The sequence below is a fragment of the Dendrobates tinctorius genome, unplaced genomic scaffold, assembly GCF_039654945.1.
Source record: "Dendrobates tinctorius isolate UK_male_01 unplaced genomic scaffold, ASM3965494v1 ptg000151l, whole genome shotgun sequence".
Lineage (NCBI taxonomy): Eukaryota > Metazoa > Chordata > Amphibia > Anura > Dendrobatidae > Dendrobates > Dendrobates tinctorius.
Genome location: NW_027361818.1, coordinates 12053705 through 12081676, shown reverse-complemented (window position 1 = coordinate 12081676; position 27972 = coordinate 12053705). Strand labels below are relative to the sequence as shown.

Below are 27972 nucleotides of genomic sequence, written 5' to 3'. Positions count from 1 at the left end.
TAGTCAAAATTGACCCTTGAAAAGCCTTTCCACGTAATTTACTCAAACCAAAATCTTCTCAAAAGGGGGATCTTGCCCATAATCAGTGCAAAATTAGAGATTTAGTTGATTGAGGGAGAAGTCTTCAAACAGAGGTCTGGTATAAAAATTTTTCCTGGAGAAGAGCGTCAAGTCAGGCTGCTACCTCTTAAAGGTGGCAGTAGAAATCTCATTCTCTTCATCTTTGAAGAGGCTAGTTTGTATACTTTTTCTCCAGGGAGCACTGCCTGGCCTATAAGTCTCCTAAATCCTACTTTATTCTTTGCTCAGGGAGAAACACTAGGCCAAGATGCAAGAAACAGGAAATCATGGCTGCTTTCTTCCAAAAACAGCACCACATCTGTCCATTGGTTGTGTGAGTCAACTCCCAAGTTATGAACCAAGAGAACTGATGAGTCAAAAGTCATCCATTCTTTCCTTAATCTCTAAAAAACAATTATGGACTTTGCTATGGACTTGGTCCTCTGTGCATCTCCCCAGTGAGGACATCTGGGTGAAAATGTAAATTATGCAACCAAATTATATGGCAAACTCAGTCTACTGTACTGGGTATTCTTGGAAGCAAGCAGCCCAACGGAGCCGGAAGGGGCTTGAGAAAATAAAAAATGTGCTTATCGGGAAAGCTGGATTGACAATGGGTTAAACCATGTAAAATGCAAACCTTATAGATTTGCTATTGGAGCAATAATTTGTAGATAAAAGACAATCACGGTTGTTCCAGATTTTGTACAATAGTGAAACTGCTACTAGCAACTGAGACTTTTGACCATGCAGAATTACTATACATTTGCAGATATTACAAAACCAATGATATTGAAGATGGTTGGATTGTATTCAGACAAGTGTCAACTTGTTGCAATGTTCAGGTCACATTCATCATTATTATTTGGGATACAGTAGTCAAAAATTGCCACCGTTCTTACTCTGTTCGAAGTCAGCCTGCTCCCTTATGTAAGATGTGCAACCATCAAGCTCATTGCCTCTTTCTAACAAGTTCTTTAACAGACATCTCTAATTCCTGAGTGGAGTACCAGTCCACCACTATATGCTATAATCCTAATAGGCATATACCATTTCAGCAGCCCTGAACAGAATGGTGCACCCATCAAGCAAAATACACAACACAATACACAACATATGTGGCGCCCCTGAGGGTTCAGTCACCACAGAGGTACTGCACCTCCTCCTGAGATGTGGTGCCCCACTATTCAGGTAAGGTGGAGACACCTGACCACACTCCAACACCTGCACCCCACATCACAAAGTAGTGTAGCAAAGCACCTTCGGCGGCTCCCTACTTGGAGTGTAGCATAGCACCCCTTGGTGGCTCCCTGCTTGGAACACGAAATGTGCTGGGAGGTGGGTGGAGTTGAGTTTACATAAAAGAGCGGAAAGAGTTGAGTCAGTCTTTCATTCGGTCAGTGAGTGAGGATGTAGAAGGACAGAGAGTGAGGCAGAGAAGATCCCCGGGAGAGGGATGGAAGAAGGAAGTGCTGCAGCAGGCCACAGTGACCTGGGTCTGCTGGCACAGGAAAAAGACAGAGAAAGGAAGCTTGATGTCATGTCATTGCCCCCAAATAGCACTTGACTCCATAATCCCCAACAATGCCTACACAGAAAACATGCTACGATACTCACTATATTCCCCACTCCCATTCTTTAAAGAGCCTATGCATAGCCCCATGTAGCATTCTAAAAAAGGACATACATGTTGTTCTCCTCTTCCAAATAATATGGATATTTGCTCCATTCTGGACCCAATTTGGTATATATATGTCTCTCATCCTGGCCACATCCTGGTATATACTGTATGCTCTCTATCCTGTGAAGTGATGCTCGGTGGACTACTACGATATAGGGAGACTACGGTATGCAATATAAGGCGCAAACATAGGGTTAATTTATTGACAGGCAAGGAATGCAATGTTAGGAAAGTGCAAAACAGGGGTATGCAATGAAAACAGACTATTTACAACAGGTATATTCTTTTTGAAGCCAGCAGCTGCAAGCAATGGGCAGCTTATGATGACACTACCATGCTCCCCACTCACGTGCACACCAACTTCAGTCTCTGATTGCCCAGCAGATTTTATTTCAGCAAAGAGGTCCGGCGGGTCTCTGTACCAAAATGCATTTCAGAACAGAGCAGAGATCTGTGTAAGAATCTTTCTACAACTAGGCCTGCGATGGTGACAAGGGCCATCCTCTATCTCTGGTGGAAAGAAGGTTTAATCATAATTACAGAGTCAGATTCTTTACTGTAAGAGCAGTGAGATGATAGATCGCCATTCCACATGATGTTGTAATGATTAATTCACTAAAAGAAAAAACCTACAAGGAGGCCTGGATAGCTTTCCTAATAACTATAGCATTACAGAATATGTGATGGGATGTGTTATGAATGGGTCACCGAGGAGGATAACAGGACCAGGCCAAGCCACAGAAAACCAGAGAGGTTGGAAACGAAGCGGATTGCAGACCCCCGATCCTATCCACACAACTAACAGTAGCCGTGGAGTGTACCTATGATGCCCTAGACGCCTCAGCACAGCCAGAGAACTAACTCAGCCTAAAGCAAGAAAGGTGAAATCTAAACTGCCCCGGAGCAGACCCCAAGAGAATAGACATCCCCCAAACATATATTGTCGGTGAGACAAGATGAAAACACATACACAGGCATACAAATAGACTGAGCAAATGATGGGGCCCAAACTGACTAGACAGGAAAGGAAAGACACTGTCTGCAATCACGCAAAAAACCCTGAAAAATACAACATGTCTGATGCACAAAATGACACTGAAGTCACACGAGTTCGCCCCCACTATATCAGCACTCTGGTATATACTGAAAGCAGAGCAGAGCAAAGAGAGACCAATGTAACATGGGACAAAAAAACCTGACACAAGCAGTAACATATGGGCGGTTATCCAGTACTGCCCCAACAGGAGCAAGCTGACCCGCACAAAGCAGAGATAGACAAAACCAGATCAAATGCAAAAAGACTAGCAAATGATCCACTTAGCTGAACCATGCAGGAACAGAGCAGGAGACATCAGACCTCAAAAGGCACAGGAAGAAAATCACCAGCAGGGATTGAAGGAAGTCAGCTGTCTTAAATACACCAGATCTCTAATCGTCATCATCATTATCAGGTGACAAGCCTCTGTCAATCTGACCAGCTCCACTACCTTCAGTAACCACCAGAGGGATCCCAGAAAGAGAATTCACAACAGGGATAGTTATCCATGGCACTATTCTGATTGCTGTACTTTCGGAAGTTAATTTTCTCCTAAAATGGAGATATTCGCATGTTCCCTATGGGAATCGCCTTCCTCTGGATCAATATGTTAGGTTATAGGGTTATCACAACGGACTTATGTCAACTTTCAAGCTTAAACTTGTGGTCCCGATGTCATGGAAAATAGCTGAATGATTGTCCATGAGGCATTGAGTTGAGCAAAGAAAACAACAGCTTAATAATCAAAATGTACATTTTTTTTAAATAAATACAATCAGTCAATACAACACAGCACGAGCAGAAGACAACCTACACAGCAATTACAGCATTCAGCACAATGGAGAAAAACTTCCCCAATAAAGCACAGACAATCGCAGCATTCAGCGCCACAACTATCGCAGCAGCCACTTCTGTCACTGGACATGTCCACATCTACATCCCTCCATTTCTCACAAGGTTGGCTGCTAAAACCAGATCGATCCTCCCAGTCCATGCTATCAATGATCCATACATCTTTAAAAGTTGGAGAGGAATTTTCCAATCTTGAAATCTCATGTAGGTGAAAGCTCTAAAATACAGGTAGAAAGAAACCATATAATTAGTACTAAGTCACAGGGAATGGGTCACCTCAGAAAACACTACTTACCTGCTGACAGAGGGTTAATCTGCAAATGAATAGCATCACAATGCTGCCCTCACTGTAAGGGGCAGCTAGAGGGAAAAAATTAATTTATTTTTACCCAAGAGCTGCCGGAGTCAGAAGCACTCAGCTTCTAAGTGATCTTACAGCAATGATTTCTATCAAGCCTGCCTTGCCAATGCATAACTTGTGCTCCTCTGTCTGTAATTTGTGCTATAAGAGGACCTTGGATCACCAAATTTGAGTAGAATTTAACTATACTCAAATCTACATTATCAGCTCACAGCTTGCCTCCATCATACACAGTGTCACCTCACTACTCGCCTCCATCATCCAGTGTCACCTCACTGCTCACCTACATCTACAGTGTCACCATGAACATCTACAGTGTCACCTCACTGCTCACCTCCATCTACAGTGTCCCCTCACTGCTCACCAACATCTACAGTGTCCCCTCACTGCTCACCCCATCATCCAGTGTCCTCACTGCTCACCATCATCTACAGTGTCACCTCACTGCTCACCTCCATCATCTAGTGTCCCCTCACTGCTCACCTCCATCATCTAGTGTCCCCTCACTGCTCACCTCCATCATCTAGTGTCCCCTCACTGCTCACCTCCATCATCTAGTGTCCCCTCACTGCTCACCTCCATCATCTAGTGTCCCCTCACTGCTCACCTCCATCATCTTCACTGTCACCTATTTAGAACAAGATCTCTGACGCAACCAATCCTTGGAGGACACCATACATTGAGACATCATGACATATCAACCCTGTAATGTGTTAGAACATCTGAGGCTTGGTCACAGATGGAGGTCGTGAAAATCAAATGGCAGGCAGTGAGCAGCAGGAAAGGTGAGCAGGGAGGTATTATTTGTTTTTGACTTCTTAAGTTTATTATATTCTGAGGTTTGGATAAAACCCAGAACATAATAAGGAATGTTAATTTTGTGGAGAATACATTTGAATCAAGCTTTTAGGGAAAATATCTGTGATTTGACCAATTCTTATGTACTAGGACTAGAGTTGAGCGATACCGTCCGATACTTCAAAGTATCGTATCGGATGGTATCGGCCGATCTTTAAAAAAAGTATCGGTATCGCCGATTCCGATACCGGAAGTCCCATTCAAGTCTATGGGACTTCCGGTATCGGAATAAGAAAAACCCTTTCCTGCCCTTGTACAGCCTCTCTGGGGTCTGTACGGGCCTTTCGGGGGGCTGTGCCGGCCTGCCAGGGGGTCTGTGCAGGCTCCGGTGGTCTGTGCCGGCCTGCCGGTGGTCTGTGCAGGCTCCGGGGGGCTGTGCCGGCCTGCCGGGGGGCTGTGCCGGCCTGCCGGGGGGCTGTGCAGGCTCCGGGGGTCTGTGCAGGCATCGTCCGATGGGACTACAAGTCCCATCGGGCGATGCCTGCTACCATGACAGTGATTGACACATTAGCCAATGATGGGACAGTAGTAGTCCCATCATCCGGCTAATGTGTTAAATGTAAAAAAAAAAAAAAAAAAAAAAAAAAAATTACATGCTACATACATACAACATGCATACTACATACATGCTACATTCATACTACATACTACATACATGCTACATTCATACTACATAAATACTACATGCAACATACATACTACATATATACTACATGCATGCTACATACATACTGCATGCTACATACATACCACATATATACTACATACATACTACATGCATGCTACATGCTACATACATAACACATATATACTACATGCATGCTACATACATACTACATGCTACATACTACATATATACTACATGCATGCTACATACTACATGCTACATACATACTACATGCATGCTACATACATACTACATACATACTACATATATACTACATGCATGCTACATATATACTACATGCATGCTACATACATACTACATGCTACATACTACATGCATGCTACATACATACTACATGCTACATACTACATATATACTACATGCATGCTACATACATACTACATACATACTACATATATACTACATGCATGCTACATACTACATGCTACATACATACTACATATATACTACATTCATACTACATATATACTACATACATACTACATACATACTACATGCATGCTACATACATACTACATGCATGCTACATACATACCACATACATACTACATGCTACATACATACCACATATATACTACATACATACAATACATTCATACAATACATACATAGACATACAGTACATATAACATAGAGTAACATACTAACCAATACTTGTCACATTGTTCCCCGAAGCCATTGTCTATTCCGGGATAAATATTAACATAACAAACCACAAAAATACTCACCCACGATCCGAAGCAGTCCACGAGTGTGTCCCACGACGATCTTGGGTAGAGAACTGCAGCATCAGATGATGCTGCCGTTCTCTACGGGCTGCAGGAATCCAATGACGGAAGGTAGGTATCCTTCCGCACTGTATTCCTCCGCCACTTAAAAAAAAAAAAGTCCCTAGTCTCACTTTATGCCATTGCTGTGTGGGAAATTCCCACACAGCAATGGCATAAAGTGAGACTAGGGACTTTTTTTTTTTTAAGTGGCGGAGGAATACAGTGCGGAAGGATACCTACCTTCCGTCATTGGATTCCTACAGCCCGTAGAGAACGGCAGCATCATCTGATGCTGCAGTTCTCTACCCAAGATCGTCGTGGGACACACTCGTGGACTGCTTCGGATCGTGGGTGAGTATTTTTGTGGTTTGTTATGTTAATATTTATCCCGGAATAGACAATGGCTTCGGGGAACAATGTGACAAGTATTGGTAAGTATGTTACTCTATGTTATATGTACTGTATGTCTATGTATGTATTGTATGAATGTATTGTATGTATGTAGTATATATGTGGTATGTATGTAGCATGTAGTATGTATGTGGTATGTATGTAGCATGCATGTAGTATGTATGTAGCATGCATGTAGCATGCATGTAGTATGTATGTAGTATGTATGTAGTATGTATGTAGCATGCAGTATGTATGTAGTATATATGTAGTATGTATGTAGTATATATGTAGTATGTAGTATGTATGTAGCATGCATGTAGTATATATGTAGTATGTATGTAGCATGCATGTAGTATGTATGTAGCATGTAGTATATATGTAGCATGCAGCATGTATGTAGTATGTATGTAGTATATATGTAGTATGCATGTAGTATGTATGTAGTATGTATGTAGCATGCAGTATGTATGTAGCATGTATGTAGTATGTATGTAGTATATATGTAGTATGTATGTAGCATGCATGTAGTATGTATGTAGCATGCAGTATGTAGCATGTATGTAGTATGTATGTATGTAGTATGTATGTATGTAGTATGTATGTAGCATGCAGTATGTATGTAGCATGTATGTAGTATATATGTAGTATGTATGTAGTATGTATGTAGTATGTATGTAGTATGTATGTAGTATGTATGTAGTATGTATGTAGCATGCAGTATGTATGTAGCATGTATGTAGTATGTATGTAGTATATATGTAGCATGCATGTAGTATGTATGTAGCATGCATGTAGTATTTTTTTTTTTTTTTTTTTTTTTTAACATTTAACACATTAGCCGGATGATGGGACTACTACTGTCCCATCATTGGCTAATGTGTCAATCACTGTCATGGTAGCAGGCATCGCCCGATGGGACTTGTAGTCCCATCGGACGATGCTTGCACAGACCCCCGGACATCAGCACAGCCCCCCGGCAGGCCGGCACAGCCCCCCGGCAGGCCGGTACAGACCCCCACAGGGTGCACAGACCACCGGCAGGCCGGCACAGCCCCCCGGCAGGCCGGTACAGACCCCGGGCAGTCCACACAGCCCCCCGGCAGGCCGGCACAGCCCCCCGGCAGGCCGGCACAGCCCCCCGGCAGGCCGGCAGAGACCCCCGGAAGGCCCGAAATGACGGCGCATCATGATGCGCACACACCGCGCATCATGATGACGTCAGGCCGTCAATCAACTGAACTTCCGATTCCGATGCCGAATTCCGATATTGAAAAAATATCGGAAGTCGGTATCGGAATTCCGATACAGCAAGTATCGGCCGATACCCGATACTTGCGGTATCGGAATGCTCAACACTAACTAGGACCCAATTCGATCAACAGCATTTTAGAGTAACTACAATCTATAATTTTTTTTTTGTGAAAAGCATAATTACATGGGTGTAACAGGGATTAAATCATGATTACTAAATCCCATTGAGTGTTTGGTCATATTTGCACGTGAGAAAGGTCCTGGGCAGGTGGTCAACTGAACAGCTCATAAGAGAAAAGGTCCATAAATCACGTTGAATAATATTTTATACCTTTTGCTCTTTTCTTACTCTGTATTGTAGCTCAATGATGTAGACACTCACCAAGTAAAGGAAAGCCCCGAGGATTACAGTTTTTGTACAGGAATTCATGTCTTCAGTGAACTGGAAGACTACCTGCGCCGAATTCCCTTCTCTCTCTCTTGTTATTTTGGCTACTTGATGAGACCCGTTCATGTTTAGTATCTTGGGGATGAGAAGAAGAAAATTGTTCTTAGAATGATGTGATGTAGATAGAATTTTCAGCTTTAGTGATGCTGGAAGATATCTGCTATTGAAAGGGTAGAAGAAAGAAGGGATGAAGGATAAAGATAAAACAATGTTTCATTTTTATTATTATTTAATTCTAAAGCACCATTGGTTCCATGGTGCTGTACATGAGAAGGGGTTAGATACAAATTACAGATATCACTTACAGTAAACAAACTAACAATGGCAGACTGATATAGAGGGGAGATGACCCTGCCCTCGCGGGCTTACTGTACATTCTACAGGATGGTGGGGAAGGAGACAGTAGGTCGGGGGGGTTGCAGCAGCTCCAGTAATGGTGAGGCGGTGGCTCAAGTAGTGGTGAGGGGGCAGCGGGGATCATTGCAGGCTGTAGGCTTTCCTGAAGAGGTGGGTTTTCAGGTTCCGCCTGAAGGATCCGAGTGTGGTTGATAGTCTAACGTGTTGGGGCAAGGAATTCCAGAGGATGGGGCACATTTGGGAGAAGTTTTGGAGGCGGTTGGGTGAGGAGCGAATAAGTGTGGAGGAGAGAAGGAGGTCTTTGGAGGACCGGAGATTAAGTGAGGGAAGGTATCGGGAGATTAGTTCAGAGATGTATGGAGGAGACAGATTGTGTTTGTAGATGGCCTTGTAGGTCAGTATTAGTAATTTGAACTGGATATGCTGGGGGAATAGGAGCCAGTGAAGAGATTTGCAGAGGGGAGAAGCGGAGGAGTAGCGAGGAGAGAGATGAATTGGAAGCACAAGGATAAATCCTCTGGGATAGCGCCAGCCCTCGGACACACTGCAGTTAAACCTTTGCCTGTGGGTGAGATAGACCTAGAAGAAGACCTAGTAAGGTCGAAACGCGTAGTCTGCACGCATAAAGCAGCAGTGTGCCCTTTTTTCTTCTGACCCCCTGTATATATTTGGGTTTCTGCCACATGGAACTATTTTAAAAGATATAAATAAAATGGATTTTATGGCCAAGTAGGAAGCATCCGCTGGAATTATTTGCTGGTTTTTGTTTCTATTGCAACATGGGTGTGCCTCTCCATTACAACTCCGTGCGGCTTCCTGGCAGTGAGCAGAACCACTAAGGACGTCTAACTGGGTGAGCTGGCTATAATTTTTCTTGTTTGGAGATAAAAATCACTCCATCTCCGCGTCCAACCAATGTATCTTTATCCCATCAATGTTCATACATTGACGAGTTCACTCACCTCTACTGAAGTGCTCTTCTGCGTGTGTAGAAACATTGGAAGGCTAGCAATATATGTAGACGTGTCCTCGGATGTCTGAATTCTAATATTCAGGTTTCCAGATATAGAATCAATTTTTACATGGCCCACAGGATGATTGGAAAGGGCAACAATCTGCAACTAAAGAGAGGAAATAGAGCATGAGTCTGGGTAGATGGCTCGTACGTTGTCAGACTGGGGTGCTAAAGGCCCTTCAGTAATATTTACTCTGTGTGCCCACTATTCAGCTACGCCAATGAACAAAAGTGTAACATTGCTTCCAACTTTTGACTTTCAGGCTCCATATCACACCATCTCCTATAGCTTTAAACTTGAGACTACCCTCATCTTGAATATCTCATGCACAAATTTGATTTGCAATTATTTAGCATATGATTAGTCATGCAGATTCTTGTCATGTCACTGCATTGTTATTGTTTTGCTCCTAAAAATCTAAATTTTAATTTTCTTTATTTTGTTAGTATTTTGTAAATCCACCTTTGGCTTTATCACTGTCTGAATCCTTCTGGGCATGATCAGATTCAAGCATTTCTCGAATGAAATCTGATCCCAGGGCTCTTCTACACACTTCCAAACTTGATGAATACTGGTCAACTCACTTGTGTGTATAAAGCTGTGTCTTGAACTGTACCTTCAACTGTTCAATTGGGTTGAGGTCTGGGGACTGTTGGGGCCCATCCAGCACTTTTACTTCATGGTCATTAAACCATTTCTTCACCAATCTTGACGTATGCTTTCGGTCATTGTCCTGTTGGAACACGGTCATCCTTTTCATACCCATAGTACTCGAGTGTACGAAGAAAGTCATCTTGTAGCATACTCACATATAGCTCAGAATTGAGACCACCATCGAACCTGCTCAAGCATCTAACCCCTAAAAACACCATAGCATCAGGCTTCCTCCACCAAACTTGACCATGCATGCGATTTCTTAATCCATTAGCCCCTTTTTCCTCTTGCTTCTTCCAGACTCATTTGCACCCATCACAGCTTAGTCCACTGACTTTCATCTCAGCGCTCCAAATCACTCGTTTCCATTCTTCTAGTGTCTCTTTTTCATACTTTTTTGCAAATTCAAGTCGACTGTTCTTATGATGTTATTGAAGGCGAGGTTTTTTCATCTTTCTTCCAGCCACTATTCCAATCTTGTATAACGCGTGTTGCACGGTGCTTGCATGGACATTATTACGAAGCATATGATCCACCTCTACTGCCGTGTTAGGCTAGTTTCACACTAGCGTTACCGGGCGCAGCGCACGGCCGCGCCCCCTCCGGTCATCTCCTCTGATCGCATGACGCTGCATGCGATCTGCACAACCTATATTTAGCGTTGGGTATGCTGGTCGTGCGCTGGTACACTTTTGATGGCGAATGCGCCCTTTTGGCGCTGCGCCGACGAGCGCAAAACGCACTGTGCTGCATTTTTGTGTGCTCGGCGCAGCACTAAAAGGGCGCAATCGCCAGCAAAATCATTCCAGTGCACGACCTGCGTATCCAACACTAAATATAGGGTATGCTGATCGCATGCAGCGTCATGCGATTAGAGGAGGATATGACCAGAGGGGGCGCGGCTTGTGTGAAACTAGCCTTAGTTGCGCCAGAACTGTTATACCTTGTGATGAACTGACTTGTTGACTCCGATATTTTGCCTGAACGTCCATCTCTTGGCTTTTGAATGGATGGACTTCATTTCGTGTTCTTCCAATTGTCATGGCACTCGGATGAGGAAGTTTGCCCAATTTTCTAGGCCAGGAGATGGCTGTTAATGAGCTGGATGATGCGGTTTCGCTTTTCTTGGGAAATCTTCTTCATGGCTGCTCCTCAATTCGAACCTTTCTCAACCTTTCTCAAGTTCAAAGCAGAAGAGGAAGGGGAGATATGGAAAGACAACAGTTTAAAACTTTGTTACCCTTTTGCTTATGTGTGTACTGTACATCTAAATAACATATTACCTTCATTACCCAATTTGTCTCTGTTTCCTTATATTAATAAACAAGGTAGTTTGTTGGATGAATGATGTGATGCTGATTGTGTCTATTTAGAGAATCCAATGCGTTAGGCCAAGTACTGCTCATGTTGAGGCGTCAGTGTCTTACTCCAGCACAGCAGCCCACTGGGGGACTCACCTGTTCCCTTGAGGGCCAATCCAAGTCTCAGCTCATAACTGAAGAAACTTGATGTCATCAACTATGGTATTTTTTAGAAGTAGTGTATGGCAGTATAATACGAGTTAACGGCACAATTATGGCATGTATAACCTGCCACTCATTTCCCAGCAACAACAAATGTTTTTTGTGATATGACTTTGAAAAAGAAACCAGTAATTTCATGATTTTTTTTTTTATTTTTACTGAATCGATTATGGGATATAAATGAAATAGTAATATTTTTTGGCAAGTCAGCATGAATATGGCAATATCAGTATTATTTACCCATACTACTGGTTTGTGCTTGTTTGTTTTTTCATGTAGGTTTCTTTATGCTTTTTTTTCCAGGTGCCATTTTTTTGGTTAATTTGACTTTTTTTAAAAACACATTTTATACTATTTTGTTAGTGAATGTGCAGTGTATTGTCCACATACTAACAGGTGAGGCACAGTGGCCTTCACCGGGACAATCAGCTGCTATCGCTGACATTCACTTATTGAAGTGTATGGAGAATGTCAAGGCTGCTAGAATGAAACAAGGTCACCAGACCCAACTGAATCGTCACAGGTGAATGTCCCCATTCATGGAGAATCTTAAGTCTCGAAACTGACTGCAACAAATCTAGTCTAGTGGAAGAGGTTGTAGAAGGCTTTAGATGGTTACAAAGGCATAATTCAGAATCCTAGATGCTCTCCACCAACCATCTGCCATTTATAATACTAGTGACTTTTTAAGTAGAAAGAGGCCTTTGGAGCCCTTGAGATACCAGGGACTATGAGTAATTGCCACAACTGCACTTCCTATGGCTTCTCTCCATGGTACAGAATTATGGAAAAGGAAGGAGTAACAAGTTGTTGCGGTGATATTTTGATGCCAGAATCAAATGTTAAATTTTAGAATAAACTAACATGGAGCAAAAAGGGTTAGCATTGAATTTTTGAAAATGTCTGAAGACTTCACAATACTCACGTACGTCTCATGCTCATCACATTCATTACATGAAAGCAAATGAAGCCGAGCCACGTCCTTCTCAGAAGAGTCCTTAAGATATAGGTTTAGGGTTGGTCCCAGCTGTTCTTTCTCGGAGTGCACTGAATAAAGGGTTTCTCCATCACGGGTCTGGAAGACTAAATCATGGTCAAAATATATTCGGTGACAATCCATATGTAGCACAAAGAAACTATGAATGCAACAGGCCAATGAGGTAAAGGGATTTTTGATAGCCCATTTCTTATTGTATTAGCCCAATGTTCACCTCAGATGTCCTGGTCTCAGAATTTATTTTCAGTAACTTTTCAAACCTAGCATTGAAACACTTGCTACAATATAAAAGCTTCTGATCATTCGAGTGATTATCAGAAGACCAGACAAGAATGAGTGGCCACCAGCTGTTGAAGGACTTATCATTAAGGACAACGCTCTACTATTATTTTACCTTTGTCTTTAAATATAATCTCTTCTACCTGTAATAAATAAATGATAAAATGTTTGTCTGGAGAATTTACCGATAACATTTGTGAACTTAATAGTGCAAACATTTCTAACCTTTGTAAGGTCTCCCAGTCCATAAAGAACAGAGTCTGTGGATGGAGTGCGAGATTTCCACGGTCCTAGAGGTTGGGTTTGGATGAGAGGAGAATTCGGATCTGTAAAATGTAAAACGTTTGTGGATTGTTGGATTGTCCACAACAAAATTATATATTTCCTCGACTAAATAATTAACAGGAAAAAAAAAAAAAAAAAAAAATCACATGCCACCTAGATATCTTCGTCTTGATGTGAACATTAAAAACAGCTGACCTTTGTGAAGGTAGGGTCATCAGCTACAAAAGTGGGCAGAGTGAAAACACTGCAGACACCCAATTTAAAGCCACAATTAGTCTTTATCTGATAATAAAAAGGGTTTCTGGTGTAAGAACTGCCTAACATTAATCTGTAGGAAGTCAAAACTCTTGTGGCTGCATCTAGGAACCAAGTAAATTCTCACAGCTCGATGGTTAATCACAGTTCACAGATTACATATTTTTGGCTTTTGTTCTAGTTGAACCTTTGAAGTTCTTATTCACAAACTTAATGTACACTTCAGATAATCACACATTACAGACTTATTGCAATTGTCTTTTTCTTTAAAGGGGTTGTTTGATCCAAATCAATAAGTCTGCTGTCACTCTGTGTGACTGTAGACTTATGAATCCCCCCAGCACTGTGAGCTATGGGTATTCGCCGGTTTCCGACCCGGGATCAGAGGGTATGTATGAGTTATACATACTCCCGGCCAGTGGGTGAGGCCTTGCTCCATACAAGTGTTGCGAAATGCACTATCTAGTTGGACATGCCCACTGGGCAGCCGCATCAATAGTCAGGGTGCGGCCTTGGCGCAATACAAGTGTATGGAGAGAGAGGCCGCTCCCACTGACCAGTAGTACGTATAACTCATACATACCCTCAGGTCCCAGGTCAGAAGCCAGTGAATCCGTGCAGCGCACAGTGCATGCACTGGGGGGATTCATAAGTCTGCGGTCACACAGAGTGACTGCAGACTAATCAATTTGGGCTGAACAACCCCTTTAAGAAAAGCCATTATGAAGTCTACTTACTGGACGTCATGGCCACTTGTCAGCGTTGAGCACTTTCTACCTGTAAAATAAATTCATACTTTAGAGAGATAATAGAGGACCAGCACAGCCCCAAAAGATTTATCAGAGGGCTGGAAGAATCGAAAAAGAGTTATCCAGAACTTTACTAATGTTTCTCACTGAGAGGCACAGATGCTTAGAGGTTGCATGCTTAATGGTTTGGGTCTATGAAGTCACAGCGCTTGGTAGTTGCCTTCACACTGGTTGGAGACCCTCAAACAGATGCATATACTTAGACTGAGACCTAAAAGTGATCCGAGAGAGATGATGGCTCCTGCCTGAATCATCTAAGAATACATGGATAGGAAAACAGAAAGGACACTATTGCAGGTGTTTACTATAGGCCACCTGGACTGACTGAAGATATGGAAGAACTCTTTTTAAATCAGATGTCTCTGTTCTCAAAAAAGTACGACATAGTGATCATGGGAAATTTTAACAGATATTTGTTGGGAATTTCCCTCAGGCAAAAGAAATGGGTCCAAAAAGTTCTTATCTTATCTCGCCGACAACTTTATCTTTCAAAAAGTAGAAGAGAGAACACGAGGATCTGAAATTTTGGACCTAATTTGTACCAACAGGGATGAAATGGTTAAGGACGTAAAGATGGCTTGTAGTGATGAGTGAGCGAGCTCAGATAAGGTGTTATCCGAGCATGCTCGAGTGATAATAGAGTATCTTCGGCGTGCTCTTATATGTTCGAGTCGTTGTGACTGCATGTCTTTTCTTCATAATCAGTGACTGCACAGTCCATGGCTTCATTCTTATTGTCATTCAGATTCACCAGCCTCTATGTCAGAGTGACTACTCTGGCTTCAGTTGTCTGACTTTCACAGTCTGTGTACAGATCATTATTTTTGAACCATGACGGTCTCCTGACCATAAAGCATACTTATTATAATTACAGTGGCATTAAAAAGTTTGGGCACCCCTGGTCAAAATACTGTTATTGTGACCAGTTAAGCAAGTTGAAGATGGAATGATCTCTAAAAGGGCTAAAGTTAAAGATGACACATTTTCTCTGTATTTTAGGCAAAAAAAAATTATATATTGTCATTTTTTACATTTTAAAAATTACAATAAGGAAAATAGGCCAATGCAAAAGTTTGGGCACCATGCATAGTTAGTACTTAGTAGCACTACCTTTTAAAATATCACAGCTTGTAAACACTTTTAGTAGCCAGCCAAGAGTCTTTCAATTCTTGTTTGATGGATTTTCATCCATTCTTCCTTGGAAAATTATTCCATTTCTGTGAGATTCCTGGGTCGTCTTGCATGCACTGCTATTTTGAGGGCTAGCCACAGATTTTCAATGATGATCGAATCGGGGAACTGTGAAGGCCATTGAAAAACCTCTAGCTATCGCCTTTTGAGGTAGTCTATTGTGGATTTTGATGTGTGTGATCATTATCCATTTGTAGAAGCCATCCTGTTTTCAAATTCAGCTTTTTTACACATAGTGTTATGCTTGCATCAAGAATTTGTTGAAATTTCATTGACTCCATTCTTCCCTCTACCTGTGAAATGTTCCCTGTGCCATTGTCTGCAACACAACTCCAAAGCATGATTGATCCATCCCCATGCTTAATGGTTGGAGAGATGTTCTTTTCCTGAAATTCTATGCAATTTTTTCTCTGCACATACCTTTTATCATTGCAACCAAAGAGTTTTATTTTAACTTCAACGATTCACAGGACTTGTTTCTAAAATGCATTGGGCTTGTTTAGATGTTCTTTTGCATACCTATGATGCTAAATTTTATGTTGAGGGTGCAGGAGAGGTTTTCTTCTGATGACTCTTCCATGAAGGCCATATTTGATAAGGTGTCTCTGAACAGTAGAACAATTACCACAACTCCAGAATCTGCTAAATATTTCTGAAGGTCTTTTGCAGTCAAGTGGGGGTTCTGATATGCCTTTCTAGCAATCCTACAAGCAGCCCTCTCTGAAATTTTGCTTGGCCTTCCAGACCTTATCTTGACCTCCACTGTTCCTGTAAACTGCTATTTCTGAATTACTTATTGAACTGAGGAAAGGACAACTTGAAAACGCTTTCCTATCTTCTTATAGCCTTCTCCTGCTTTGTGGGCCTCCACCATTTTCATTTTCAGAGTGCTAGGCAGCTGCTTAAAAGAACCCATGGTGGCTGTTTTTTCGCACAAGGTTAGAGGAGGCTATGTGTTTCTAAACCTGTGGAATCTGCATCAGCTGGCCTTTCCTAACATTGAGGGTGAACAAGCCATAACCCTTACAGGCTAATTAAGGTCTGAAACCTTGGTCAAAGTTATCTGAGCACACAAATCTCCAATGGTGCCCAAACTTTAGCATCGGACCATTTTTCTTTTTGTAATTTTTAAAATGAGAAAAAATTGCAATGTGTATTACTCTTTAGCCTAAAATACAAAACAAATGTGTCATCTTTAACTTTAGGCCTTTTAGAGATCATTTTATTTTCAACTTTCTTAACTGTTCACAATAACAGTAATTTTGACCAGGGGTGCCTAAACGTTTGCATGCCACTGTATTATTACTATACATTTATATAGCGCCATTTATTCCATGGCGCTTTATGTGTGAAAAGGGGAAATATAGACAAGTTCAATAAACATGTGTAAGACAAGGGACACACAAGTACAGAAGGAGAGAGGACCCTGCCTGCGAGGGCTCACAGTCTACAGGGATGTGTGAGGATACAGTAGGAGAGGGTAGAGCAGGTCGTGCGGTGGTTCAGTAGACTGAGGATCATTGCAGGCTGTAGGCTTGTCGGAACAGGTGGGTCTTCAGGTTCTTCTTGAAGGTTTTCGCTAATGGTGAGAGTCTGATGTGTTGCAGCAGAGAGTTCCAGAGTATGGGGGAAGCACGGGAGAAGTCTTGTATGCGGTTGTGGGAAGAAGAGATGAGGGGGGAGTAGAGAAGGAGATCTTGAGAGGTTTGAAGGTTGTGAGCGGGTAGGTACCGGGAGACCATGTTACAGATGTATGGAAGAGACAGGTTGTGGATGGCTTTATAGGTCATGGTTAGGGTTTTGAACTAGAGCCTCTGGACAATAGGAAGCCAGTGAAGGGCCTCGCATTGGGGGGAGGCTGGGGAATAGCGGGGGAGCAGGTGGATAAGTCAGGCAGCAGAGTGTAGGATAGACTGTAGTGGTGCCAGATTGGTGGAGGGGAGGCCAGAGAGTAGGAGGTTGCAGTAGTCAAGGCGGAAGATGATAAGGGAGTGGACTAGTGTTTTTGTAGTTTCATGGTTGAGGAATGCGCGGATCTGGGAAATATTTTTGAGTTTGAGGCGACAGGAGGAGGCAAGGGCTTGGATATGTGGTTAGAAAGAGAGGGCAGCATTGAGGATCACCCCAAGGCACCGAGCGTGTGGGACTGGGGAAAGAGAGCAGCCATTGACGGATAGGTCTGGTGGATGGGTAGAGTGAGATGGGGGAAATATGATGAATTCTGTTTTGTCCATGTTCAGTTTGAGAAAGCGAGCAGAGAAGAAGGCTGAGATAGCAGACAGACATTGTGGGATTTTGGTCAGTAAGGAGGTGAGGTCATGTCCAGATAGGTAGATCTGAGTGTCATTGGCGTAGAGGTGGTACTGTAAGCCATGGGGTTCTATGAGCTGTCCCAGGCTGAAGGTGTAGATGGAGAAGAGTAGGCGTCCGAGGACTGAGCCTTGAGTAACACCGACAGACAGAGGGCGAGGTGAGGAGGTGGCATGTGAGAGGGAGACACTGAATGTTCGGTCTGTTAGGTATGATGAGATCCAGGATAGGGCCAAGTCTGTGATGCCAAGAGATGAGAGAATCTGCAGCAGGAGGGAATGGTCCACGGTGTCGAAGGCAGAAGACAGGTCCAGGAAAAGGAGCACAGAGTAGTGTCGCTTGCTCTTGGCGGTTAGTAGGTCATTAGTGACTTTAGTTAGGGCAGTTTCAGTTGAGTGATGCAGTCAGAAGCCAGATTGTAACCGGTCAAAGAGGGAACAGGAGGAAAGGTGGGAGGACAGTTCAAGATGTACATGCTGTTCCAGTAATTTTGAGGCGTAAGGGAAAAGAGATATCGGGAGATAGTTAGACACCAAGGATGGGTCGAGGGAGGGCTTTTTGAGGATGGGTGTGATTGAGGCGTGTTTGAAGGATGAGGGAAAGACACCATTTATAAGTGAAAGGTTGAAGAGGTGTGTTAGAGTTGGGATGAAGACTGCGGCAAAGTTAGGGATGAGGTGGGATGGGAGCGGGTCAAGCGCACAAGTGGTGAGGTGTGATCTTGACAGGAGGGTGGAGAGCTGATCTTCTGTCATGGTGGAGAAGCTGGTTTTGGGAGAACAGGGCTGAACGGCTAAGAGGGCCATTGGGGGCTGCGGGCCAAAGCTTTCTCTGATTGCCTCCTTCTTTAAGCAGAAGATCGATACAAAATCTTTAGCAGAAGAGAGAGGAGATGGAGGAGGTGCTGTGGGACCGAGTAGAGAATTGAAAGTGTTGAAGAGCTGTTTAGGGTTGTGAGACAGTGAGGATATGAGGGATGCAAAGTAAGTTTGTTTTGCGGCAGAGAGCATGTACTTGAAGCTGGCAAGGGACTGCTTGTATGCATTGAAGTGCTTGGTAGAACGGGTTCTCTTCCATCTCCGCTCAGCAGCCCTGGAAACCCATCTCAGTTCTTTGGTCAGGCTGGTCAGCCAGGGCTGCCTGTTGATTGGACGAGTTTTGTTCTGCTTGAGGGGGGTGGCAGAATCAAGTGCTGCTGTTATTGTGGTGTTATAAAAGGTGGCAGCAGCATCTGTGTCATGAAGGGAAGCTATGTCTGTGAGAGGGAGAAGGGACTCAGAGAGTGATTGTAGATTGAGGTGTTTGAGATTTCTGCGAGGTTGAGCAAGTTTGTGGAGTGGGGGTTGTGCAGTCGGATAGGAGAGGGAAGAGAATGTCAGTAGGTTGTGGTCAGACAGGGGGAGGGGTGAGTTAGTGAGATTAGTGAGGGAACAGAGACGGGTGAAGATAAGGTCCAGTGTGTGACCAGCATACGAATGATATCTGTGGTTTTCCCAGATAGCATTCATACCTATGATAATCTATGGGAATGTGCACGTCGCATTTACTCATCAGACCAAGTGGTCCACGAAACAAAATTGGAGACATATCTGATTTTGATTCGAGTGTTGGATGAATTGGCAATGTAGGTCTACGGGTCTGTGAGAAAAATCAGAACGCACTCTGAGGGCATGCGATTGTGGTCCAATATTCACTGACTGACAGAATGGAGAAAGTGGAGAAATTTATTTATTTTTCTCTCCAAGTCCAAGAAAAACTGATCCAGCTTTGATCAAAGTCTGATCAGAATAATCAGACCATTTTTCTCGGATATGGAGAGATCAACCATATGAACCTACCACTCCTCTTTAGCCAGCATCACAGATCCTTTTTTTGCACACTTGAAAAAACTGACTGGTTTCCTTCAGTTGTTTAAATAAGATAATAATCAGCTGTTTGGATCAAATATTGTAAAGATACTCTTTGGTTTTTGCCATCAGTTTCATCTGTTTTTCTTGTGTGCAAAAGAAAAATAAGACAAACCAAATGGCAGTTTCTCAAGCTACTCCTCGCAGACAGTCAGTGAAAAAACAGTGGCACAAGAGGAATTCAGAAGCCAACCCCTTAAGAAAGCCACCAGGCAAAATATACATTGGAGTCCCTGGGTACTTGAAATTACTATTCAGGTTCTCCCATCTCTAAAGTTTGGCATCTGTACCTAACACCTACTGTTCGGTCATGGACAACGAACACAGACTTCACCAGGAAGTCTGGGATAGGCCGGAGTCACACTTGCATGTGTAATGTGAGAAACTCACGCGAGTCTCTCACATCAATACCCGGCACTCGGGAGCGGAGTGTGCGGCTGCATGAATTTCTATGCAGCTGCACACTCCGGTCCGAGTGCCGGGTGTTGATGCAAGAGACTCGTGCAAGTTTCTTGCATTACACTCGCAAGTCTGACCCCGGCCTTACAGTTCAAGTTTGGCCCCCAGGGTGTTTGTCGTGGTGTCCTATGTCATGTGAGATCACCGCTCACACAGTGAGGCCTCTTTCTCACGTCAGTGGCTCTGGTACAAGTAGTGACAGTTTTCTCACGTACCGGAGACGCTGACACACATACTGTAGACCCATTCAAATGAATGAGTCTATGCACACCTCAGCATGTTTTCATGGGCTGTGTCCATGTGCAAAATACGCTGACATGTCTTTTTTAACAGGGGCACACTGCCCGCAACACATGCTGCACACGGAGAACAGTTCACACTGTCTTCACTGATGCCGCTAGTTATTGAGCATGCGCCGGCTGCTTCCATTCATTCTGCAGTAGTTTACAGTTGGGAGCGGTTGTGTTAGCAGCATTCCGCCTGTAAACTGATTAACCCCCGAGATAGATTTATGCCGTAGGACGTGACTGAGCACCGGACAGGTAATGTATATTGTGGCTTTATTATTTTCACCTTTTTAACAGGAGATCGATGGCGTCGCAATAGAATTAGCAGTGTAATACTGTGTGTAGTGTATTCTTTCATTAAAACACTTTGCTCTTATTGTGTGTGTGTGTTTATTTAACCCTTTAATTACTCTAGGATTATTAATGGATAGGTGTCTTATTGACATCTCTCCATTGCTAATCCAGGCTTAATGTCACCTTACAATAGAAAGGTGACATTAACCCCTTATTACCCCACTCACCACCACTACAGGGCAAGTGGAAAGAACCGGGCAAAGCTCCAGAATAGGCGCATCTAATAGATGTGCCTTTTCTGGGCAGCTGGGGGCTGCTGTTTTTAGGCTGTGGGGGCCAAGATCAATGGCCCCTTACCAGCCTGAGAATATCAGCCCTCAGCTGTCAGCTTTAGTCAGGTTGGTTGTCAAAAATAGGGGGGCCTCACGCCATTTTTTTAATTATTTATTTAAATAATTTAAAAAACAGCGTGGGGACCCCTCTATTCTTGAGAACCAACCTTGATGAAGCTAACAGCTGAGGGATGCAGCCCCTAGCTGTAAGTTTCGTCTAGTTAGTTCACAAACTGAGGGGGACCCCACATCGGGTTTTCATTCATTCTTTCTCTCCTGCTCGCAGTTGCCGGCAGAGCAGGAGAGAAGAATGACAGTGGCGTTCAGCTCCAGCCAATGGGGAACAGTGGCTTACAGTAGTGCTTCGTCCCGGCGGCCATCCATGTGGTCCTGATGCAGCACACGGTTGCCATACGTGTGCCACAGGGAGGTACCATGAATCCACATGGACAGCTCCTGTACCATGTTTACCGGTACCAGAATTTTCTGGACGTGTGAAACTGGCCTGAAAAAAAGTCTGATGGTGCAGAGGAGAGTTCAACGCAGCTCAAATTCACTGCAGTGGAATTTTCCCGGTGAACTCGTTTCTGCAGCGTGAGGCTTTTGCTCATGGTGCTAGTGGGGATCTCACTGATGTCATCGCAGTTCATTGGTTCAGCTGGGAATGCAGCCTCAGTGACACCTGGTAACCTTGATGAAGTCACCTCTAGTCACTGATGTCGCGCTCGCAGCAGCTTATTCACCAATGGTTCTCAGCCGGAATGTCATATCTTGGCACCATCCAGGTTGAAAACTGTTCATCTCCCAGACATGGATTATGGTGTGGTATAGAATGACGGAGAAGTGAGGGATATTGTTTTTTTATTTTTGTTTTATTACAGGGGTCAAGGGATTCAGTGGAATTAGGCGTTAGGTGAGTATAACTGTGTTTGTTACTTTTAAATAAAAAAGTAAAAGTGTGTTTTGTTTAATTTCTAATAAATAACTATATACTGGCTGGGTCTTTATTTACAATACAACTATAGGATTAGTAATGGAGAGGTGTCTTATAGACACCTCTCCATTACTAAGCTGTGGGCTTGATGTCACCTGACAATACAAAAGTGACATCAACCCCACAAATATGAACCCCACTTGCCACTGCTACAGGGCAAGTGGGAAGAGCTGGGAAAAGCACCAGAATTGGTGCATCTAATAGATGCGCCTTTTCTGGGCGGCTGCGGGCTGCTATTTTTAGGCTCCGAGGGGGCCAATATCCATGGCCTCTTACCAGCCTGAGAATACAAGCCCCCAGATGTCAGCTTTAGATTGGCTGGTTGTCAAAAATACAGGGAACCCAAGTGATTTTTTTTTAATTATTTATAGCGTAGGAACTGGCTGATGAATACTCCCATCAGCCGCTCCAGCTCTCACTGTAATTAGCGGCAGTAGGCATCGGCTGATGGGAGCAGTAGTCTCATCAGTCGACACTAAAGACCGGAGGTAAATTTTATACTTCTGATCACAGCTGCGGGCTCATGCGTCAATCATACCAACACTGGATATTCCGGGCCCCCATTCAAGTGAATGGGGTCCGGGTACTGTTCTGGTACCGGAACTTTTTGTAACTGTTCTGCAAACCTGCCCGACCCAAACATCCAGGGGTCTGCCCATCTCTACTTGCAATTGGTAAATAAACTTCCCCACATTATTCTATCCTTATTGTGAATCTCTATGTAAGGCCATGTGCACACATTGAGTATTTGGTAAGGTTTTTACCCCAGTATTTATAAGCCAAAACCAGGAGTGGAACGGTCAGAGGAAAAGCATAATAGAAACATTTGCACCCCTTCTGCATTTATCACCCACTTCTGGTTTTGGCTTAAAAATACTGGGGTAAAAAATTCACCAAATACTGGATGTGTGCATGTGGCCTAAAGTGGTAAATGCTATCATGCACTTTATGATTATTTTTACTCTGGCCACATGGCCATACTGTGGAAGTTTAAATACTGTTAAGTGATTATACCCACCCATCTGTACATCTTCCAGTGATTTCCCTGTATAGACCTATCGATCCCCCTCAAGTGCTTGTATTGTTTTTCATTTGGATTTTATTCATATCAATTTAATTTAATAAAATTATGTATTTTTGTCTAATATACTTGTGTCTATTCACCTTTTTGGAGTAGGTATGATATAACAAAAAGACAAAAAAAAAAAACAAACAAATCAAACAGCATCAAAAACCCAATAAAAACGTAAGGTAAAAGAATGTAACCAAACTCACAAATAGCTAATCATAGGAACGTAATTAATAGGTGGAGAAAATCTACAATGTTTAAGGTCGCAGTCAGACGGCCGTATAACACTCACGAGGATGGCATCACAGTGCTCAGACACATTCCTCGAGCATGACAGCTGCAGAGAAATATATGCAGTCACTTCGGGTCAGGAGCGTCGCCAGCCAGTCCATGCACTGCGATGTGCTCACCGTCCAAGTGATAAGGCCGTCTGACTGCACCCTGATGCTGATTTCGGGAACGTAGCCTTAGGGTGTGTTCACATTGCAGATGTTTCTTTTTTAAACGCATCCACCTTTCAAGCAGAAGACATTTCAGGAGACCCCTTTGATCTGGAGTTTTGTAAACATGAAGTCATTTTTTCTTTTGTGGTCCATTTTTGTAGAGTTTTTTTGCCAGAGTTTTTGAGTCATTTTTTTCAGTGCTTTTGGGATGGTGGCCCAAGGCATATCAGAACACTTTACATCATATTTTCCACCACTATTTCTTCCATTAAAGTCAGCAGTTTACAAAAAACATCAAAAGATTCCAGGAATTAAGTTTGCAGCGGTATAAAAAAAAAAATTACTAAACGATAGAAAATGTGCAATTCCGGGATACAATACACGAAGAGTGGGGCCAGTCTCCTACCGCCTGTATGACCCAACATGATCTTGAACAGGGAGACTCCATTGATGGAAACACCACAAAGAGACAAAACTTCAGCCAGAAGGGAGGAAGGAGACCATTACCTCATTTCCAGACTGAACCACTGAAGAGCAGATCCTCGCCACAAAAACACTAACAAAGTGAAGACTGGATGACAGCAGACATCAGCGATGGGCTCAGGAGCCTACACAAGACCACCTGCCTCCTCCTGTGTGATACAAGGTGAAGTGAGAGGAAGGAGCCGAGATTATGTGCAGGTGACTCATTAGGACACAAGGTGCAGAGAAGAGAAGCTCTGGAGCTACCTGAGGACTAACATGCAAGTGATGCAGAACCTTCATGAGATAATGTAGTGAGGACACCATGGGGCCGAGTTACTGTGCACACGCCAGTAATGGCCGGGCTCAACGGAGCATGATGCGAAAAATGCATCGTCTCTGTGGTGTATGTCTCCAGAGAAATGCTCCTCAGGTCAGAAACTGAAGCATCATTTCTAGGGCATGAAGCGCAGGTACATTTCCTGAATTTGATGGGCTGGTAAAGCTCTGCTGCACCCAATGCCACCCAAGATCATGGCTTGTAACATCCCAGATAATGCACTGTGCCACCCCTGATCATGCATCATGCTTCGCCAGTTCATGCACCGTTATGCCCCAGATCATTCATCATGCCGCAACAGATCAAGCAATGTGCTACCCCACATCATGTACCGTGCTGCCCCAGATCATGGCCAGCTCCACACATTTTGGAAAAGCTGCTTCAAACAGGCATAAAAACCCCTAAAGTAGCAGTATTTATTCTGCCACCACTAGAGTAAGCACACTATATACAGATTATACAGCCACAACTAGGGGAGCTCACTACATAAAGATATATGCAGCCACCACTAGAGGAGCTCACTATATACAGTTTAGACAACCACAACTAGCTGGAGCTCATTACATACAGATTTATACAGCCACCACTAGGGGGAGCTCACTACATACAGATTTATACAGTCACCACTAGAGGGCGCTCACTACATACAGATTTATACAGTCACCACTAGAGAAAGCTCTTTACATACAGATTTATACAGCCACCACTAGGGGGAGCACACTACATACAGATTTATACAGTCACCACTAGAGGGAGGTCACTACATACAGATCTATACAGCCACCACTAGAGGGAGCTCACTCAACACAGATTTATACAGTCACCACTAGAGGGAGCTCACTACATACAGATTTATACAGCCACCACTAGGGGGTGCTCACTACATACAGATTTATACAGCCACCACTAGAGGGAGCTCACTACATACAGATTTATACAGCCACCACTAGGGGAGCTCACTACACACAAATGTATGCAGTCATTATTAAGGGGAATTCAATGCATGCAAATTCATACATCTCTATCTAGTAGACACATAATTTTGTTGTGCATAAAAATAAAATAGGATCACTATTAAGATATAATATGGAATTATTCACCAGTAACCTACAGTTTGCTTTTCCCGCTCATCCCACACAATCAAAAATCAGGTAGGGAGGAGAGCTTTGGCTGTCACTGAATATAAGGGTGTAGGGTCTGTATCTGTCAATGAATATAATGGGAGGCATGGAATCAGTCCTGTATATGGCATGGCTTTCATCATGTATTGGGTCTATGTTGCTGTCATTATACCCGATACAGATTTTATTTCCATAGATTGCAGTGATACTTTTGTCAGATTTCTATTACCATAGATCCCAGATGTCAGTAATGGTATAGACACAGGATATGGGATCTACATCTGTGCGAGTTATGTGGGTCTTCTGACCTTCATCCAACCTAGTGAGGGAAACTCCAGCGGACACATTGTAGAGGAGCATGAATGCAGAGTTTAGCTCCCTCTAGTCACTTGCCAAATGCTCAAACAGTGGTCGAAGTGGATACGATTGCCTGAAGGGACCAGAAAATAGAATTTCCTGTTGCTTGCTGTCAGGATCTGCTTACAGTATACCGTTACCATGTAAGTTGTCATCGTTGATGTATCTTATTGCTCAGGAGGATACAAAGTAAAAAATGGGTCACCAAGAAGTCAAAACTGTCTCTCCTTCTCCTTCATTGGATGCATAGTAGATGGAATGGATGCCGTAGTCTTTACTCCTTGATTGACCATGATGAGGATGAGGACTATGAGATTACAGTTCATATTTATGATCAAATGTATCTATAAGATCTCAAAAGAATCAGCATACAAGGCCCAAAACACTAGAATAGTCTTCACTAAACCCAGCTAAGTCCCAACCAACCCTCTCGGTGACACTAGGTAACATTCAGGATGCTCGTTTCAGCGGAAAACATCAACTCACTAATGGTCCAGGTCAGATCCAGTTCTGTTCTTCCTCTTCTTCAGGGTGAAAGACTCCTGGAAGACATGTAGAGGCCAAATTTCCAGAGATTGATGAGTTACTATCTTCATGAAAAGCTTTGTCATAATGGAGATTTCAACGTTTTATATCATAAAAAGTGGTGAAACTATCAGGAAATGAATGGGATTGGTGAGCGAGATTCTCCGCCTCAAAGAGCCAGCGAGCTGCCAAGTGTAATGAGGTGTTGTGAGTCTGTGTAAGAAATGCCCCGGGCATCGGATGAATTCCTTTACCATGAAGATTTAGTTCATACATGTCTGCAAGAATATTCACATCCACAATGTTACTGTGTGCCTGAAATAATTACAGTAGAAAAGTGACATTCCACCAAGGTAGAAACCACCGGGGTTTTATCGTTCTCCATTTTTTGCTGTTTTTACATCTTTGGTGCATTGATCCATTATCTAGATGTCCACATTATGGTTCTGTTCAGAAATCTGTAGCAGAAAGTTCCCGGGGTGTTACTCATATGGAGGAATACATGGGACTTTTCTGTCAGATTCCACACAAATCTGAGAACAAAAGACCTAGATTTTCACAGGACATTGTATTGTAGAGGTGTCAAGGGAGAAAACATCCCCGACATAATTGGAAATCATTAACAAGCAGGCGAGACAGCTTCTCCTGCTGTGGATAATGCTGGATCTTGTGAGGACTTTCTTTTTTATTCTTATTATGACTGATATTCATTACAATGACCATTAGCAGAATTGCACAGGAGTGTTTGGGCCGCCTCACACGTAAGGGTCCGGATGCCCCTGATCCTCCTAAAGCTTTTGGACAAGTAGATCTCCTTGCATTTTTCAACTGTATGTAAGGTCTGTGGCTCTCACCAGAAATAGTGCATCATCTAGTGTTATATGTAGTAATAATGCCACCACTGCTGTCTAGGGAAGAGTCAGACTGCCGTATAATTCGAGTGCAGATTGAAAAGAAATGCTCGGAGCGGCCGGTGGCTATCAGACAGCTATATAGAAATACATGCTGTCACGCTCAGGTCAGGAGAGCCATTGGTCAGTCGGAACATTGAGTTGCAATCCGCATCCGAGTTGTACGACCGTCTGACTTTCCCATATACAGTAAAACATGGGCAACATAATGGCTCAGTGGATAGCATTAGCACTAATGCTTTGAATCAATGGGGTCCTGTGTCCCCCCTTTGTTTGTGTGGGTTTCCTCATGTTTATACAGTTTCCTCCCAGGCTAAAAAGACATACTGATAGGGTATTAAGATTATAAGTCCCATTGTAGACAACGATGATGTCTGTAAAGTGCTGTGGAATTAAT

At 43.2% G+C, this 27972-nt stretch overlaps 1 protein-coding gene across 4 annotated transcripts; it reads right to left on the bottom strand.

The window, feature by feature from the left end:
- Positions 1 to 3513: 3513 nt before the first annotated feature.
- Positions 3514 to 26775, bottom strand: LOC141050257 (uncharacterized). 4 transcript variants are annotated; one of them, XM_073547135.1, is made up of 8 exons: positions 26626 to 26775; positions 14502 to 14541; positions 13450 to 13550; positions 13340 to 13367; positions 12874 to 13031; positions 9718 to 9876; positions 8333 to 8473; positions 3514 to 3846 (listed from the first exon to the last, which is right to left on the bottom strand). In XM_073547135.1, exons 2-8 carry the CDS (start codon positions 14509 to 14511, stop codon positions 3553 to 3555), a joined length of 891 nt encoding a protein of 296 aa, XP_073403236.1. In that variant the 5' UTR covers positions 14512 to 14541; positions 26626 to 26775; the 3' UTR covers positions 3514 to 3552. The 4 variants fall into 4 exon arrangements, with proteins under 4 accessions (XP_073403236.1, XP_073403235.1, XP_073403238.1 ...); XM_073547134.1 differs by lacking the exon at positions 26626 to 26775 and adding an exon at positions 24367 to 25126; XM_073547137.1 differs by lacking the exon at positions 26626 to 26775 and adding an exon at positions 23709 to 23793.
- Positions 26776 to 27972: the final 1197 nt, after the last annotated feature.